A 19302-nucleotide genomic window follows, 5' to 3' on the forward strand; every position below is an offset into this window, starting at 1 on the left:
GTTTTAAACTGGTGGCCTGATCTGGCAACCACGATTCATTTGGCCACTATGATATTTAAAGAACAACTTTTTTCAAGGTAGATGCCTCCAGTCACTCTCCAGTTTGCCACAGACCCCCCTGGTCCCTATTACGCAGACCTGACCTTTTCACACATTCATGCCTGAATGCATTTGCTTCATAACTGGTGCCCAAGCGGAAGAACGGAGAACTCTGTCCAAGGGAGGGCACCGGAACCCTTGCTGGAGCAGGACGGGGACCCAAACGCAAATGGTCTCAGGAGTCCCGGCACCTTGGTGGTTCCTGGCTTGTTCATGAACTTCCCACTCTGTAGACCTTCTGAGGCAATTTGTTAATCCTGGGTCAGCTCCCCTTCCCATGGGCTCTTCCTTTGCCCAAAGAAGGGTGGTGGCTAAGTTTAATTGCAAAGCTAGATGTAAAGTGTCAGAGCGCAGCAACCCCCGTGGCGGAGTGGACTCCAAAGCCAGAAAGAACGTGGCTCTGTTTTCTGAAGTTTGGGATCTCTTCTGCCTCCCAACCCCGCCAGTGCGTCCAGATGTGTTTAGAAATCATCCTCTCCCTTCCTTTATCTTAGGCAAAAGCATTTTTATCTGACTGGCACTCCTCCACGTTGTGAGGCTAAGACTGCTCTTGCTTTTCCCTCCCCACTCTCAGGCTGGGCTTCTGGGGAGCCCACCCTCCAAAGCTGGGGTTTGCTGTCCCCAGCTGTTCACTTTAGCTTCCCTGTATGTCCCCCTTGCTTGGCTGGGCCTTGGTGCCAGCCTGGGCTTGGCCTCTCCCCCTTCCCATCTTCTCTGAGGGTCCAGGATGCTGCCCTGTGCAAGAGCCGAGGAGTGGGCTCAGGCGTGCTCAGCCCCCTCCACCCCATCCTCCTGAGCTGGGAGAGCTCTGGGAGCTGAGGAGGGCCTCGAACTCTGCTGACACTGGAGCCTCTGACTTCCAATCTGCAGGCTGTGGTCTGTGTGTGTTAGGCCAGAAGGTGTCTGACCAGGGGAAACTGCTCCCCTATCTAGCCTGGCTTCCCCCTTTTACAGCTTCTCCACCCGACTCCACGCAGAGCCCCAGTAGAAGGTAGCTGGCTCTGGTTTGCGGCCTCCAGGAATTGTCTGGGCTCTACCTCCAGCTCGCCTCCCAGACCCACCCTTCAGGTGCAGGCCACCGGTTGGGTCTCTTGTCTTTGCTGTCACTGTTGACAGGAAGCAGAGCTGTACCCTTCTGTTCCATCCCGGTGCTGTCCAGGGCCTCAGCTCAGAACTCCCCCCCCCCTCAACTCGGTCAGAGAGAGAGAGAAAGAATGTAAGCTCCCCAGCCTGTCGGCCTTGTGAGCTTTTAGCTGTGGAGGGGAGGGAACAGGGTTATGGGAATGGGGTTTGAGTCAGGAGAAGGAAGCAGAATCAGATGGCGGGGTTGGGTGGGGGGGTGGAAGGGGGAAGAGGGGGTGGGGGGCAGAGGAACATAGACTACAAGCCCTGGAGGAGAGCTGTGTGAGGTTTTGGAGGAAGGAGCCAGGACTGGGGTTTGTGGGGAGATATCATAATCACAAGGGAAAAAAAAAAAAATAATCACAAGGCTTGAGCTCAGCTCACTGGGAAAGCCAGCACCTTGTCTTAAAATAGCCAGGGGCACAGAAGAGCTCTCTGGATAAACTTTTCAGTCCACCTCCGATCTCCTTCTCCCCTAAGGGCCCTGGTAGCCAGCATCCAAGATGGCCGTCAGTGATCCCCACCTCCTGGCACCCACGTCCTTGATCCACAGTGTATGTGATGGAATGGCGGCAAGTGACTTCTGCCTTGACCTCTTGGGTCATTCACTCTGGGGGAAGCCAGTCGCCATGCCACGTGGACACTCAAGCACCCCAGTAGAGAGGCCCATGTGGACAGAGCTAAGGCCTCTAGCCGAGGGCCCTCGCTGACATGTCAGCCACGTGAACGAGCCACCGTGGAAGTGGATCCTTCAGATGACCCCAGGCCTGACTGACATTGACTGTAGCCTCATGAGGGGCCCTGAGCCAGGAAGGTCCAGCCAGGCGGGCCCTGAATTTGGAGTAGTTTGTTACACACCAGCAGGTAACCAATATGGGCCCTTGGCTGCCCAGATACCAGAATCCCCCTTTGAGGGTCAGGTGTGGCCCCTCATCAGAGGCGACCCTCAGCACTCAGCGGAAGAGGAGGCCTCGCTGGTATTCCTCCTGTCTGAGCCTTTTGCCTTTCTCCCACATCCTCACGACCTCTGGCCCTCCAAAGCCCTCCCGGGACCCTGGGCCTGCCTGCCACCCTGGTCCTCATGTGCCCACTTCCCGATGGCTCACTGCGCGTGGCTTCCCTTCGGGTTCAGTTGCTCAGGAAAGTGACACGGGCTGATCGGGTCCAACAGGGAGGAAAAGCTTGTTAACCGCCTGTCGGGACGGAGAGGCCAGGAGGACAGCAGAGGGCTGCCGAGGGCCAGGCCCTGCGGTCACTTGGGGCCGAGATGGGTTGGGGCCTAGGCCCTGGCGTCCTGCGTTCCGGCGCTCTCCGTTTCTAGTGTGACCGCCAGCCTGGGCAGGTTGCTTGCTCACGTGGTCTGAGGAGGCGAGCGCAGGTGGTGCACAGACGGCGAGGAGAGCTCACTCTCTGCCAAGGCCAAGGCTAAGCCCTCCACGGCCTGCTCGCTCTGCAGGGGGAGCGCCCGACCCCACTGACGGAACAAGAATCCAGCCCAAACTCCTGACGCGACCACGTTCTGAGGCTCTCTTGGCCACACGGCCTCACTGACCTGCTGAGGGCAACTGCAGTGGAGGCCAAGGGTCTGGCCCTGACGCCAGGACTCCCACAGTCCACATCAGCGGGGCGGTTAGGGCCAGTGGCAAACCTCCCCCGCAAGACTCAGTGCCCTCAGCCCCACTCCGCTCCCACGGGGGTACAAGAAGGTAGCCCGCACCCACCCAGCCCGTCCTCAGTAAGCGCAGTTGGAATGGGGTCTGGTGATAAATGGGCGGTCCTCCTGAGAGGGGCTATAAGGCTATGACTTTCCATCTGTTCCAAGGTTGCTGGTTTTTTTTAAATCAAGACTTTCAACTTGGTGGTAGGACCTTTGTTTTCTATAGGAGTGATTGAAGCATGACTTTTTGTGCAAATTAGAATGCTAAATTATTTCTTCAGAGCAAGAAGGTCTACCTTTCTTTCCACGATGCACAATTATATAGCCTTTATAGTTTTCAAGGAAATAAAAAAAAAGTGTTGAATTCCATCGATTGCTTTTCCTGCATCGATCGAAATGATCATATCGTTTTTCTCCTTTAATCTGTTAATGTGGTGAATTATATTAATGGATTTTTTTCCTAATATTTAACCATCTTTAATTCCTGGGACCAATCTAAGTTGGTGGTGGTTTATCATAGTCTTTGTTATTCACCGCCAGATTCAGTGTGTGTTAATATTTGCTTAGAATTGTTATATTTGTGCTCAGGAGCAAGAGTGGCTTCTAGTTTCCCTTTCTCATATTGCCTTGTCTAGTTCAGTTTTTGTTTTTAAGATGACTCTAGCCTCGTGAAAAGCAGTTTGGGAATGTTCTTTCTTTTCGCCCTCTCTGAAGGAGTTAAGAAAAGATTGGAACTATCTGTTCCTTCGATGTACGGTGGAATTGTGTAGAATCATTTGGCCTGGTTTTGTGTAGTAGTTTCTGTGGAGGGAGGTGGCAGAGAGATTTTTTTTTTTAAGATTTTATTTATTCATTTGAGACACAGAGATACAGAGAGAGAGAGAATGAGCAGGGGGAGAGGCAGAGGGAGAGGGAGAAGCAGGCTCCCCGCTGAGCTGGGAGCCCGATGTGGGGTTCGTTCCCAGGACCCTGGGATCATGACCTGAGCTGAAGGCAGACGCTTAACGACTGAGCCACCCAAGCACCCCTCAAAGAGATTTTTAATACATGTTCGAATTTCTTTAATGACAATTTATCTCAAATTTCCCATTTGTACTTGAGTGAGTTTGATAAGGTATTTTTCTAAATAGTATTCATCTTACATGATGATTTTCAAACGTGTTGTTCTAAGGTGTGCAGTTTATTTATAGTGGATTTGTAGTATTCTATTTATAAAAAACATTTCTGCAGTATTGGTAACTATGTGCCCCTTGTTGCCTCAACTTATTTATCTGTGCTGAATCTCATTTTCGTGATCAGTCCAATTGGAAGTTTGTCAATTTGATTAGTCATTTCTTAGAACTAACTTCTGGTTCCGTTAATCCTTTCTGTTGTGTATGTCTTTTCTGTTTCACTGTTTCTGCTTTTGTCTTTATTTCCTTTCTCCTACTGCCTGTAGGATGATTCTGTTCTTCTTTCTGAGGCTTTAATTTAACTTCTTAACGGAAACAGTCCCCTTATCCATAAGAGGAAGCGGTTGGACTGACTAACCTGTCTGCTTCCAGGTCCGACGTTCGGAGACCCTGGGCCACCCTGTGATGGTGGACAAGGCTCCCTCAAGCCTTGGGGGTTGTGAGAGAGGCCACTTCCAAGCCCGATGTCTTAGAAGGAGAAAGGATTGGGGGTTCTGGGGGGAGGGAAGTTGAGAATGTGAGAATAAGAGCCAGCTCTCCTGGTGGCTTCCTGCTTTCCCGCAGCTAGTTCCCACAACTTTTCCACAGCCTGCTTTGAGGTTCTTTAGGGTCATGGAAGCAGGAAATACGGAGGTGCTCAGGGCTAGCTAGTGGGGCTAGGGCGCCTGGTTCTCTAGGGAAACGAGCCACCCAGACCAGCAGGAGGGATGGGAGGACAGGGTGAGGAAAGAGTTTCCATCCATCCTCCTCATCTCCTGAGCCCAGTTCCCTCATCTTCCAGCTTCTTCCAGAATGGAATTTTCCCAGTGGGACCAGTTCTGATTTCAGGCTGGGACTACATGGGGCCTCTTCCTGGGCCTGGCTCCTTCTTGGGAAGGGGAGAGGAGCAGAGAAGAGGTCAGCCTGCGACTCCAGGCCACAGGGCTCTGGTTGGGCCCCACGTTCTCCTGGAGGGAACACGTCCCCCTGCCCTGTGAAGAGTCTCTCCAGGCCAGACATGCCTGGTGGTGGCCCCTCCGGGCCATGCTTTGCCCTGGGATGGAGAGTTCTCCTGAGTTCCTTCTCCCCGGGCACTCCCCATCTGTGACCCTGGCTGCTATCTTGTACCTCAGTGGCTCACTCTGTGGGTCAGAGGAGAGAAGGAGCCGATGGTTGGTGAGTAGAGCAAGTGACAGGACCTCCCGGGCAAGGTGTTGACAGGGCGCTGGAGCAAAGTGGAGCCCTAAGAGGAAGCAGCCCTGAACATCGGACTGGCAGAACATTTGTAGCTACGGAACAGTGAGGCGTCCTCCCGAGCCGTTTTCCCCAAGCAATCTGACAATAGTAGGCACGAGTCTCTGCCGCTAGGCTTCCTCCCTGGGCCCCGCTCCCTGAGCCCAGAGTTTGCCTGTGTCTCCTGCTCTAAATCACCTCCATCCCAAATGGCTTCCTTCAGGGTGGCTCAGTAAGGACACCCGGGGTGGGTGGCAGCTTAACTTCATCCCGGGGGCCAACATTCGTTGACTGATGGTGACTCCTGGATAGCAGGGGTCAATTAGCCACATCCGTCAGGGCTGAGGGAAGGAAGGGGGGCGTACCAAGGCCCACGGCGGCCTTCTGCCAGCCCCATGGGATGAGAAACCGACCCTACCACGGTTTTGTGTAATTCACGCTGAGGTCAGAAAAGTTGCCAGCCCCAGGGTCTTGTGGGTAATAGGCCACGGAGTCCACCCTGTTGTTATTTTAAATGGAAAACCTGAGTTTCCTTGGTGTGGGGTGACAGGGAGGAGGTGGACAGAGGGCTACGTGCAGGCCCACTGGGCCCTGGGGTGGGCTCCTCCCCACCAGGAGTCAGAGCCGTACGAAAGCCCTTGCTCTGGACTGGAGCTGCCCCCACCCGGCCGGCCTCCAGAACTGCCTGATGGCCTGCATTCAAGCCACCTCCTTTCCCACTGATGACGATGCCTATCCATCTGTGGTCGTTCGACCGTGGGGAGGTGGTCTCTGAACTGCTCCCCTGCCCTCGGACCTGACCTCAACCTTGTTGCACTGGCCTCCCTGCAGAGGGCTTCCTTGACTGTTGATCCCGTCCTGTACCACTACCCACTCTGTGAAAAGAGCTGGTCCGTTCGCGTATTTGTGTCGGCACCGCTCAGTGCGGGCTCCTGGAGGGCAGGAGCTTTGTCTGTCCCATTCACTGGGTGCCCCCGGCCCCCACCCCAGTGCCTGGGGCATGCTGGGGCTTCCTAACCTTGCTGACTGCTCCCTGAATTCTCACACCGGTGTCCTGTTCTGGCCCATTGCTCTCAGGTCCCCCTTATTAGAAATGTTCTAAATCAATGGCTGCGGAGTCTGAGATTGCCCCAGCTAAAGGGTCACTATAGGGAGCAGCACTGGCCGGCGGACCCAGGGGGCTTCTGTTAGAGCACCGTGGTCTCCCTCTCTCACTGGAAAAAGGGCCATTCCTTCCAGACGACCTCAGGGGCCAGAAGGCTTGGAGGATGGCGGCACCGCCCTGCGTTCCCACACAGCAGAGCCCTTTTAGCCTTCGGCCCTCTCCCAGGCCTGGGCTGAGCTGGGTCCCCTCAGGGGTGCTCTCCAGGGGCCCGTCCTCAGATTCCTGGGTCAGAGAGTTCCCAGGATGGGACAGGTCATAGCTGGCCCAAGACTTCTCCTGGAATTTCCCGTTTCCTGGAAGGAGGGTGAGGTCATATTCCTTTTCACTTGAACTGGGGAGAATGGGCCCCAGCCTGGGGAGCTGTCTGGATTTCTGGGTGTTCAGAGTTCTGGTCACCAGGAGAGCGGGTCACCCTCTGCAGGTGTCCCCGGACCCGCCACCCTGGCCAGTCACTTTTCTCCCACGGTGCAGTACCCCTGAGGCCTCGGCTTTGCCGGAAGGCTCTGTCCTCTCTCCCCTGCCAGGAGAAATCGCTCTCTGTGAAGGCCCTGTCCGTAGTGGGGGATGCTCGCCCAAGCCCCTCATCTCTCTCCCCAGCGCTGATGTTATTGCCCTCTCCTGCAGGAGAGGCATCCCCTCCAGCGACCTGCAGATGTCTGCTCCATCACGCTCGCTGGCTCCGTGCAGCTTCCCCGACGGTGTTCTTCGCACTTGGGCCAGTTGCCCCTCTACCTCAGGGAAGGTCCCCCCCCAGGGCTTGTCAAACCAGGCCTGTGATGAGAAGGTTAGGCTTGGGGGGCTGATGATCAAACGTGGTCACTGGGGCCTGGGGCCCCCAACCTGCCCCCACTCTCCATGGCAGGAGGCCAAGCAGGGCAGATGGGGTCCTGACCCCTCACCTCCCACCCTGCTGAGATGCACACTGACGGTCGTGGGGTTTCTTCCCTCTAACGCGGCCCCGGTCTCCACTGTTAGCGGCTCTCTTACCTGGCTAAAAGGTGCGCGTGCGCGCGTGTGTGTGCGTGCGCGTGCGGGTGTGTGGTGGTGGTGTTGGTGGGGTCAGCTCCCTGGCCCTGCGCCCCCAGCTCTGACCCATCCGATGACCCCCCCCCACACACACACACCTAAGTCTCCTCTATTTCAGATGGGGCTTCCTAAGCGTGTCCCATGGTGGCACGGAGGCACCTCATCCTGGGGTCAGGGGTGACACCACTGCGGCCAGAGGAGAGCGGCCTGGTGGTCCAGCTGAGGGCCGCACAACATCCTCTGGCTTCGGACTCTGGCCAACTAGATGCTTGGACTCAAGGTAGGACCTCCCTCTGAGACAACGAAAGAAACGGAACTGGAGCAATTTGCTCAAGTGACATATTTCAATATAATCTCTAAAACTCTATGAATTGAACAGATAAAATACCTCTGGGCTATCTTGTTACAAAATATTTGCCATTTGGATTCGTCGCTGGGTGCAACCACCCTGCCTTTCCCTAGAGAGGTTTCTCTCCAACGGGGTGAAGGGGCAGATGCGGGGGGTGGGCGGAGTGCAGCAAGAAAGTCTGCACGGCAGGACACGGGGACAGATGGACAAATGGCTACCAGGGAAGCCTATTGGACACAAAGAGACATACTGGCAGGCTATGGGGGAACAGGTGCGGTGGGGGGGGTAGTCAGGGGCCCAGGGCTGATCAATAGGTGTGCCTTTGGAGACAGGTGGGCTTCCAGCTCGCGCTCCCGGGGCAGGGTCTTGCTCCAGCTCTAGCTGGGGACTTGCCCAAAACCGTGTGGGAAAGCTAGTTACCGTCCTTACTCCCGCTTCCGGAGTTGGGGCCATATGGATACCACTGAGAAGGGGGCCCAGGTCCCCTAAAGTAAGGCCTAGAGAGTTGATCCGGTGGGCCCACCCCGGGGTCACAGGGCATGTACCCAGGACGTGGTGTCGGGGGCCCGGTCAGCACTCTGCTGCCCCCCACTGCCTCGGGGAGCAGGGAGCCCAAGTGCAGCTCCGGCCGGGCCCTCCAGGGAGGAGCGGTGGAGTGGTGGGGTCAGCTCCCTGGCCCTGCGCCCCCAGCTCTGACCCATCCAATGACCCAGGACTTTGGGGATGAGGCTCTAGGGACAGGGACAGAGGTGGGTCCCAACCTTAGCCTTCTGGCTGGTCAGGTCATTAGAGACAGTGGGGACTCCGGTTTTCCCGACAGTGAGGGGGGCCATCAGGGCTTAAAAACCTCTCACCGCTCAGGCTTGGCTCCATGTGCTGCTGACCCCAGGCTGGTCTGCCTCTTAGACCAGGCCTCCCCGTGCTGCCGGTGGGGCCCAGGGAAGCCACCCCAGTGATAGGGGGTAAGCCCCTACCTGGGGAAGGGGCCCTGAGACGCCTGAGCATCTGGGTCCTCAGAGATGGTGCCGGCCCTAAGACCTCCGCTGGGCCTGACCTGAAGAGTCAGGGCCACAGCAGAGGTGGGAGGGAGGGGCCAGGTTGGCGTGCCCATCAACAGGGAGGAGGGCACTTTCCAACCAGAAGCACTGTGTGCGCAGGTGACAGGGGCCCGACGGTTGGGACTGTGGCCCGTCTCAGTGGCGGGCCCTGGCACTCATGGTCCCCACCAGTGAGCACACTTAGTCATCTCAGAGCTCCCGTTCCTTCCTAAGGCAGCCTCCCTGCCGCCCAGCGTAACTACCGCTCTCTTCCGGCGTGGCCCCCCATTCGAGATTCATCCACCCCCACCCCGAGTGCCCCCCAACTCCTGCTATCTAGGCCTGCACTTTTAAAGGGCGATCCCTGCCTTGGCCAAGGGCATCGGAGGTGGCTGAATCTGTGTGCTCCATCTGTCAGCCGCTCTATTCTGAACGGCTGTGACTGGAGCCACCTGTTAGAGGGAAGGCACAGGGGAGGGGTCAGGGCAACAAGGACAGGAGATCAGCTGGGCAGCCACTGTGGGAGGAGGTGGCAAATTGGTCACAAGTTATGGAAACCGGGCTGACAAAGAGCTAGAAATAAACTCACTGGGTGACATCATATGACGTCTGGGTGACTGCACACACACATTCGAAACTAGGTCATCTGGAACCTCTGAGAGTGGGGGAGGATTCCACGCCTCCTAGCTGGCTCAGGGCACTCCCTTTGGGGCATGGGGTAGGCAGCAGGGAGAAGCAGACTCACTTTAGACCTGGCCACTATTCACTTCCATCTCTTGGCAGGTTTTGATAATGGGCTCCAAGTGGGAGGGGATCCTAACGAAGGACAGCAATGAGCTCTTGGCACAGGACTGGAGAGTCCAGCCTGGTCTGGGACAGACACTTCCTGAGAGGGCTGGGATCGGGGCAGGCCGCGGTAGAGCCCGAGGGCTTTGAGGCCGGGCTGCCTGGGCTCCGCTGGGCCTCGTAAAAGTGGACGCTCGGATTCTGGTGGTCCCTGGGGAGCTCAGCGAGGCCTGCTTGGCTCTCCTGTGCAACCGTGAGGGTGTAGGGCTGTTTCAGCCATGCCAGCTGGAGGCAGGTGTGGCGCCTTCCTGGAGGAGGCGCGGGGAGCGGGATTTAGAGGCTGACGGGCTAGTTGGAGATGGCAGCAGGAGGACCAGTGCCTTTGGAGCACCTGCTTCCTTGCCTGCTTCTGTCTCCAAACCTCTCCCGGGGGCCACGGAAGTCATTCAAGAGGGAACCCTGCCTTGGGTCCGATTCCTACCTCTGCTGGCTCTATCTGTCCCTGGGCAGATCGCCACCACTTCTCCCTGTGTCGGCTCCCACACTGGAAGAACCTGGTTTGTATGTGTGTGTTTAAGTCTACACCCTCTGCGCTTCACATTGACTGGGGAATATCTGGGGCTAGAGAACTTAAAAACTCTTTTAAAAGGTGCATTTTGTGGATATATGACCTCACGATTCCACAGCTCTGCTGACTTGCTCTTGAGAGAGCTGAGAGTGGTCCCCCTTTCCCTCTTAAGTTTCTCAGAACTTTCCTGCAGTCTGAGAAGCCCTGGACAGGCAGGGCCCAGCTCCTGAGAAAGCGGGAGAAGGCCCTGGGAGGAGGGGGAGGATGTGACCAAGACAGCCAACATCCCTGGGGGTGGAGGATCAGCCTCCTGAGATGGCTGGGCTTAGGGGCTGCAGCAGAGAAAGCCTCCCACCCCTCGCATTACCCACCCGGCCTGAGGCCTGGGGCCTGACGGACTCAGGACCAGGAAGCTGGTTAGGCCCTCGGCTCCTGCTTGCTTCAGTCCATGGTCCAAGTGGCCAGAGTGGTAGCAGGAGGAAGAGGAGGCCTGGACGTGCCTTGCTGTGTCGGGCCCCAGAAGAGTGAGGTGGGATCTCCAGATTAGGGGGAGGGGTGCTCGGACTAAGGGAAGCATGTTGGGGCGAGGTGAAACCCAGGTGCCAGGGACTGAGACTCTCTTTCCAAAACGATGGTGATCAGTGACCAGGAGTGCATCGTGCCAGGGCGTGGGGAGCAGCGAGAGAAGGAGCGGTTGGGGCTGCTGGCTGCAGCTGAGGCTCCCCCGTCCCTGGCGGCCAGCCCTCCCGGGGACATGAGCGCAGGGTTGGTGGGGGACAGAGTCTACACCAGGCTCCTGGAGCCGCTGGAGTAGCGGCGCCGGTGCAGCAGGGAACCGGGCGGGCAGTACTGGTGGGGGTGGTTGTAGGGGGGTGGGGGCGGGGGCAGCGGAGGCTGGTGGATGACCTTGCCCGGGGAGCCCGGGCCACCCAGGGGTGTGGAGCCACAGGAGTCGGAGGAGGACGAGGCGTAGCAGGAGAGGGCCTGGCTCAGCAGGGGCTCCATGCGGGCCAAGCAGGGCTTGTCCAGCACAATGACCTTGACAATCTGCTGGCACTGCACCAGGGTCCCAGGGGGCGTGGGTGGCAGCTGCGGCAGCGGCGGGGGCTGCTCCCTCAGGGGGCTAGGCTGCGGGTCTGGCGGTGGCGCCGGCACTCCCCTCTCGGCCCCCAGCCCGGGGTTGTGCTGAGACGTTTGAAGCCTGTTGTGAATTGACACCTAGTTTAGAAACAGCCAGAGAAGCATGAAATGTTACAGGACTAATTCCCAGCTGCTAGGACTGGCTACCCTGAGCCTCCCTTCCCAGCCCTGTCTCGTCTCCTGTGCCTCTCGGCTGCTCCGAGCCCTCCCCTTGAGCCGCCGGCCACCTCCCCACGGGCCTGGAGGAACCCCAGCTGCCGAACAGAAGTGCCAGCCCGGGTGTGGTCGGGGGGAGGGGGAAGCCTCGGCTCTCAGGCCTGGCTCCTCACCTGTGAGATGGACACCTGGACCAGTGGCCCCTAGGACTCTGCAGGCCTCTGCAGTCACATCTCACAGGTAAACCTCTCTCCATGTCCCTCTCTACCAACCTCTGAGCTTGGAAAACAGGGTAATGATCTTTGCCGTCTCCCTGCCTCCTCGGGCTGTGGTGAGGACAAACGGACACCAGACACAGGGATGGTCGATCATCTTTGAGCCTCTCAAGCCCCCTCCTCCCTTTGTTAAAGGAGAAGCTTCCCTGGCGCCCAAACCGAGAATGCCCCGGACCCCTGAAGGGGCCATCTGGACCTACCCTATCCTCCTAGATTTCCCCAAGGCCAAAACCATGAATCTGAAAGCAGCCCAGACGGCCAAGGCCAGAGCTCAGTCCCCAGCTACCTTTCTGGGCCAGGCTTCGTCCTCGTTAAATTTGTCCCACTGCCGAAGGGGGTACCCAGAAAGGACTCTAATCTTTACGCCCTCCCTCGACCCATGGAGGTCACTGTGAACCAGCCCGGCCTCCTCTTGCTAGCAGGGGGAGGTTGAGGAAATGGGAGGAAGGGAGCTAGAGCCTTCAGTGGGGGGATGTGTTTAGTTCTTCACCCTTCAGCTCCCCAGGCTATAGGTATGACATGCCACAGTCCCCTTCTAACACCTGGCCCTCTGCAGTGGCTGAGACCCTTCACTCTGAGGATGCATCCTACTGTCCTTGGGCACCACCACCTAGGACAGGTTGCTCAGAGCACAGAGGGGGGACGTCAAGGCTGCAGGGAAGGGGCCCTGATTGCCAAGTCTAGACCAAGATGCCCAGCTCAAAACTATCTCGGAGCCCTACACCAGCAGATCCTAACCCTATTCCTTGGCAGAAGGTGCAATTTCCTGGACCCCCCCTTCTGGGCCTGTGCACCCCCATGGGCTGCTTCCCTCTCCACAGTCCCCCAAACCCCGGTTCTGTCTGCCCCTTCAATATCCACAAACCCTGCTGTGCTCAGCACATTGGAGGCTTTCCTCTTCACTCTCAACCTCCAGCCTTGGCAGCATTTTCTAGGCTGAGATCCACATCCCCCCAATCAAATGAAGGAGCCCCCCAGTCCCTCAGTGGCCTACTGAGACACAGAGCAGGCAGGAGGCATAGCTGGGGCCCACCTTGCCCTTGGGGAGCCCTCTGTGGCCCTCACTCTGGCAGAAGGCCTCTGCCTACCGCTGCTGGAGGCGACCGGCTCCTTTCCCCACCTGCATGTATTCTGAGTTATTCCCCAGGAGAAAAGGGGCCTAGACAGTGGGGGCAGGCCTTCTGTTCCCCCAGATTTTACAGCTAACGTCTAGCTGCCCTAGTCCAGACCCACCGGACTTCTTTCTCCTCCTCCCTACCTGCACCCCTCCCCAATGCAGCCCACAGCTCTTGGCTCATCTTCCCCTCCTCATCGCCTCTTGCTTTCTGATCCCCCCCCCACTGACTGCACCTCCCTCCTCTTCACCCCAGCCTGGATCCCTTATCTTTAATGGTCAGTAAGTGAGAAGCAGAGAGTGACAGCCAAACATTCATTCTGACCCCCTTCTCACCTCCCTGCTAATGAAAGAACGGAAAGAGGGAGAGAGCAGGTGAAGAGAGAGAGAGAGAGAGGATGGATCATGAGTAGCAGGTCAGAACAGCTCAGAGAAGATGGAGAAGCGCCTGCCAGAGGGGCTCGGCCAGGCAGTGCCGGAGAGAAGGCAGAGGACAAGAGAGCTTGGGGTCCAGCTGAGAGGCTGGGGGCAGCGAGGCTGGCAGGGCCCTGGGGCTAGCTGGGGTTGGCAGCCTTGCAGATAGCCACATGGCCCTCTGGCAGGGTGGGAGGGGAGGACCGGCCATCAGATCGCTTGTGCGCCCTAGGTAGGCCAGGCTAAGGCAGGGCAGAGCTGGGAGAACAAACTGGACGGCTGGGAGCTTTGTGTGTTTATCTGCAAGGCTAGAGAATGGGCAGCTGCAGGAAGATGGGGAGAAGAGGGGGCAGGGGATGGAATACCCACCCTGGGGGCTTGTCAGCTGCTGGGGCAGGAAGCTCTTCCGTGTAAAGGTGCCTCCTCCAGACACAGGTGTGTGGGGGGTGGGGGGCCATGGGAAAAGAGGGAAGAAACTGGGCTTCCCTGGGGTATCCTGGTGGGCAGGCTCCTCCCTCCCTCTAAGTGGGGGCTCCTCCAGCTTGGGGTGGGGCTGGGAAAGGAGGTGTCTGTGTGTGAGAAGCTAGTCGTCCCTAGAGGCCTGACAGAGGAGCGGGGGAGGGGGGCTCACTGGGGTGGGAGGGGAGCAGTGGGGGAGGGCTGTGGCCCAGTGAAGCTTATAGGGGCCACTGAATGTCCCCCCAGGTGACACTTGGGAGCTTGGCAAGGACTAACTGCTACGGCTACCTCCCCAGCCTCTCCCTATGTGGCTTGGGGTGGGGGCATCCCCCTCCCAGTCGACAGTCTTCAGATACATCTGCACTCCCCCCAGGGAAATCCCTAAGGTGACCCAACCCTGCTCTGCCTCACTGGCTCTGGCATACACCCCAGGGAGGAGCTCCCAGTGCTCAACTGCCCCCTGTCTCAGTTCTCCGACTGCCCCAAGAGGGGCAGGGAGGGCAGGGTCCGAGCCCGAAGTGGTCCCTGGGGCTGGACTCAAGGGGTGAGTGTCCGGAGGGGCCCAGGCTCCCTGCTGTGGAGGACAGACGCACCAGGGGGGAAGGGACTGCTGGCTTCCCTGATAGGGCACGCATGAGGGGATCAGTGAGCAGTGTGCTGGGGGCGTGGGTTGGGGGGCTCTGGGCGAGGCCGCTATGGAGGCGCCATGGGCATCATGTGCAGGTGTCAGCCCGGGAGCTCGGCCTCGGAGGGCACGCGGCTGGGGGATGGGCAGAAAGAGCTGTGGCTTAATTAGGCGCTGGGACAGTGGCATTACCCATGCTAGCAGTAACGTTTAATTGTATCTCTTGAAATTGGTAAAATGGTGAGTCGGGCTGGGGAGGCATTGATTAATACCTGAGAAGAGAAACAACAGAGACAATGAGAAGAAGGACAAGCGGGGGCTCGGAAGCACTCACCTGGGCAACCAGGCCTTCACTTACCTCCACCGTGCTCTCCGCCGGCTTCTCCCCCAGCGCGGCTTCCCTTTTGGCTTTGAATGCAAAGAGCACAGGGCTCACTCTCTACCCGGCCCAACACAAATCCCTGCCTCGCCAACCACCGCCCCCCTGCTCTGGCCCTGATACCAAGTATCCTTGCAGTTAGCCGGTGTGGACAGAAGACTCTGGGTACCAGGCCACTCCTGACTGGGACTCAGCCCCGGGGCAGTGGACCAGAAGGCGGAGCCCAGTTCTGCCCCTTGGTAGCTGTGTGACCTTGGGCATGCAGACTAGAAGATCTCCGAGGGTTTTTAAGGGAGCACTGCTGAGTCTCGTTTACCCACAGTCAAAGCCTCCCCGATAGGGACAGTGAAAGTCGGTTTTGAGGGGCCACTGGTTCTTGGCTCCCAGACAGACAAGGAGGCTCTGCTGTTAACCTGTCCCTTTCAACCACAGGCTCGTTGAGGGAGGGCCTGTGTTCCTATCCCTGCCACTCAGCTCCGTGGCAGGGATTCAGCGAACTGAGGCCCGTACAGCGCTCACCACAGGGCCTGGCATGGGAAGCGTGGCTGTGTGACGCTAGGGGGCCTTCCGACTGGCTCGGCACAGCACCAGGGAGCCCGCGGACCTCCAGGGACAGCGTGGTGGGGTGTCCCCTCCAGGGACAGTCACTCCCGGCTGCCACCCTCACCCTCAGCAGGCCTCCCAGAGCCCCTCTGACTGCTCACACACTGTGTGCACGTGTGTGTGCGTGTGTGCATGTTGTGCACACGCATGCGCTCACGTGTGTGCAAGTTCCCTCGCTGTGCTCATCCCTCTGCTTTCTGTAGCACAAGAGGGAGCTATGCCATTGTTTGGGACTGAGGAGAACCCCACCGGGGAGGTGATTGATGGACCAGGCCCTGGAGACATGCATCCTGGCCTGACCAGGGGGTGCAGCTTCCAAAAGAGGCAGGCTGGGCTGCAGAGTGGGGTGGGATGTCAAATAATTAATCACAGCTGAGGTTTGGCTCCGGAGTTTACACAGCTGTGCAAACAAGCAGTGACCCGTGTACTGTGACCTGATAGAAATGAAGGGGCCGGCTGGAAAATCAGGCAGGGTGGAGAATTACGAATGCCTGATGGCAGGTCAAAACCTCACGTGGAAGATGACATCACAGTGAGAACCTCCGTGCAGCTAAAGGAGCCCCAGGTCTTGCTGGGAAAAGGAGTCACGTCTCCTAGCTGAGTGACTGAGTGCTGGGATGCCGTCTGTCCCAGCATCATGGTGTCATGGCTGTCACCGAGGGCCGGGGGCCAGCATGAAACCCCCCCGAGTGTCTCGGCTCAAGCTGCTGTCTCGCTGGAAGCCTGGTCTTCTAGCGCTTAGCAGGGAGCACACTGCAAGCACTCCGTAAGTGTTTGTTAAATGTAAGGATAAATGGCTGAATTAATTAATCAGCGAACAGTTCGGGATGGTTTACTGGGGGTCTGTTGGGATGGGAGTTAATTCTCATGACATCTCTCCCTCTGATTTTTATTTGGGACCGCGGGAGGGGGGGGGGGGTGACTCTTCCCATGCGGGGGGGGGGGGGGGGGGGGGGGGGGGGGGGTGAGGCGAGGGCCAAGAGGTAGAAAGTAGGAGGATATCAGTGGGAGAAAGGAAGCAGGTCTAGAGAACATGGCCAGAGGTGATACAAAATCTGAAACTGGCTTGATTTGTCTGGAGTGAATAAGTCAATTTGAAGAAACCATTTGGGAAAGTGGGTTTGAAGGTTTATCTGGATTTTGGGGTGGGCTGACTCTGGCCTGGAGCACTTGTGGCTCATTAGGGAAAAGACTTGACTGGCAGATCAAGATTTCCAGACCCTTCTGGCCACCCTCCTTACCGGGCTCCCATCTGTAGGCAGCAGTTTTTCTCATGCTGTTTCTCTTTACTATACCTCTCACCACCACCATCCCCCGTGAACCCCAGTAGTCCCCGGGGAGCCTGGGTGCAGGGTGGGTGGGGTAGGAGGCTCCCCCACTGAGGCCAGGGTGTCTGGGCTCTTGGCCCAACTCCTCCAGGGGGGACAGTGACATTTCACAGGGACCCAGGGCCTTAGGGCAGCGTGTAAATGGACACGTTCTTCTCTCACCGTCCTCCTCACTCCCACTACTAAGGCCCATGAGATTAGCCTGGAGCCCTGAGCAGAAAGAAGTGACCATGGGAATGAGCACTTCCCAGTTCCCCAGGAACCCAAGGCTGGGGGCAGAGAGTGGCTTCCATGTGGGCCCAGGGCCATCCCAGGCCTGGGGTCTGGGACTCTGGAGGGGAACCAGGGCTCACCTGTAGGCGATCCTTGCTTCGACTGCGGGTCCACCTGCGCCCCGCTGGACTTGAAGGAGAGCGTCTTTGCTCCCTGCTGCTTCTCCAGCTCCCCTAGAGGATGGAGAGGAAGCTAGCCTCAACCATGGTGAGATGGGAGAGGAGTGAGGAGGGAGCAGGAAGGGGGCGCTCCCTGACACATGCTCTAACACGTGGTCTGAGTCTGGAACCCACTTCACGGCAAGTTAGAGACCTGCTAGAACCTCAGTTTCTTCATCTGTCTGTGGGGATGCTAACAGCTGCCCGAAGGTCAGAGAGGCAACAGAAGAGGCAAAGGCGAGGGCGGCGGATGGCCTGGGTTTGAATCCCAGTTCTGGGACTTCTTAGCTGTGTGGTTTTGGGCAAGTTACTTAACCTCTCCGTGCCTCATGTGAGGGGACAGCAGTGTCCACTTCCAAGTGTTGTTAAGAGGATAACACGAGGAAATGCACCAAAGCCCTTTAGAAGGAGGCCCAGCTTATGGCAAGTGCTCAGTAAATACTAGTTTTTATAACAACATGGACGAATCACCTGGCACAGCGGACCTCGGTGAGGGCTGGTGACGGCAGGTGACGGCCAGCCTGCACACCTTGCATCGGGCAAGACAGAGCCCACCCACCCGGCTGAGCTCCCCCAGGGAGGAGACTCCTCGCCTGAGCCCGCAAGCCCAGGGCATCCGCCTTGTCCTCGACCTTGATTCCTCTCACTAGACCGTAAGCCTGTTCCAGGAATGATTAAATCACTCCTTCAGTGTCTTTTCCAGGAGACATAACTCAGGTTCCTTTTATTAAAGCCACACCTGTGGATCCCATTTTCTGTGTCTCTTGTTGTCTATAATCCGGGGACACTGGACTGCAAACCTCCAAACCAGCACAGTTTGTCCTGACTGCCTGAATCACACCATCAGTCAATACTTCATACTTTCCCTGAGCAGAGGGCCGTCCCTCCCTGGAGAGGGGCTGCTTGGCTTTGGAGAAATTAGCATCCTAATTACAAGCAAGGAGTCCGAGGAACTTGGCGCAAATCTTGTGTGGTCACTGACTGTGTGAACTTGGACGACTTCCTTCAGCTCTGTTAGACTCACTTTCCTGATTTGTAAAATGAGGACAATCTTACCTGCCTCGTGGACAGTTGTGGCAAGGATTAGATAGTAGAAGAGCCATCTGTAACATTTTGACAATGACAGAAGTGACCTTTCAGGATGTGTCCTTGAGAAGGTTCAAGATCAGCAGCCAAGGTGGCATCTCTGAGCTTCCGGTCCCGCCGCGGAGCTCAAGCAGAGTGCAGCAGGGGAATTTACACCCCCACCCTGCCTCCCGAGCCGCTACCGAGCCCTACCGTCTGGTCTGCTCAGCTTCTGTTTCGACCTGATTGAGCTGTTTCCTTACACTATTATAAACGGAATCTCTTTTGTCAATGTCAGAGTAGGAAGTACAGGAACCTCAGAAGCAGACCTAAATGCAAGTGTCACGTCTGCTTCTAAGATGCACGACGTTAAACACAGCCCGTAACTTCCCTGAGGCTGGTCTGTAAACTGGGCACAAGCACCACCTTGCAGCCTCACTGTGGGTGCTGCCGACAAACTGTCTGGCACATAGTGGGTGCTCTAAAAACGCTGATTAAAAAGCACCGCCCTGTCCTATTGGTGCCCTGCCTCAAAAGTCCCCCTGCCTTTCCTATTGCCTAATGGTTTTATATTAATTTAGAAGCACTTTTCAACGAAGTGACCATAGAAGGCAGACCCAAAATCTGTTTGCTCTTCTAGTTTCTGAATCCACAGTTATTCAATTTCCCATGAAAGGCAATCTGAAGCTACGGGCGATGCTAAAGCAGGAAAAGCTGGCGAGTGGGCACGGGTTTCGGGCCAGCCCTGCTCTACTCCTCAACCACCAAGTTAACTGGCAAACCGCCTGCCCCTCCAAAGAGGCCCACGTAGTTTCTAAAATGCCTGAATTGGGACACTCAGGAATCCACGCCTTCCTTAGAGGAACCAAAAGACGACTCCTAGATGATGGATAGTCAGAAAACCAGGCTGGACTCTTCAAAAAGACCATATCATGAAAAAATAAAGTGGGGGGACGATTCGAGATGAAAAGAGATGAACGAAATGAAGCAGCCAGATGTAAGGTGTGAGTCTGACTGGGTCCAGAGGGAGGGGCTGACCCAGGAGTCCGGTGGGAAGAGGGGCGCCCGGGTGCACAGACCGTTGAGGTTGGCATGCCTGCCTTGCTCGGCTGGCTCGGCT

General features: G+C 57.2%; 1 protein-coding gene across 3 annotated transcripts in view; it reads right to left on the reverse strand.

Moving 5' to 3' along the window:
- Positions 1-4208: 4208 nt before the first annotated feature.
- Positions 4209-19302, reverse strand: part of IQSEC3 (IQ motif and Sec7 domain ArfGEF 3) — a 105588-nt gene continuing 90494 nt past the window's right edge. Inside the window, exons 12-14 of one of the 3 annotated variants that reach the window (XM_032390784.1) lie at positions 17040-17132; positions 14735-14784; positions 4209-11411 (exon numbers count right to left, since the gene is read on the reverse strand). In XM_032390784.1, coding sequence (XP_032246675.1) covers positions 10977-11411; positions 14735-14784; positions 17040-17132 — 578 coding nt within the window. In that variant the 3' untranslated portion in view covers positions 4209-10976. Of the gene's footprint in view, positions 11412-13970; positions 14649-14734; positions 14785-17039; positions 17133-19302 lie in introns of those variants that run through there. The other 2 variants (XM_032390786.1, XM_032390787.1) reach the window with 2 other exon arrangements.

Source organism: Phoca vitulina, unplaced genomic scaffold (genome assembly GCF_004348235.1).
Source record: "Phoca vitulina isolate PV1807 unplaced genomic scaffold, GSC_HSeal_1.0 scaffold59, whole genome shotgun sequence".
In the NCBI taxonomy this organism is placed as follows: domain Eukaryota; kingdom Metazoa; phylum Chordata; class Mammalia; order Carnivora; family Phocidae; genus Phoca; species Phoca vitulina.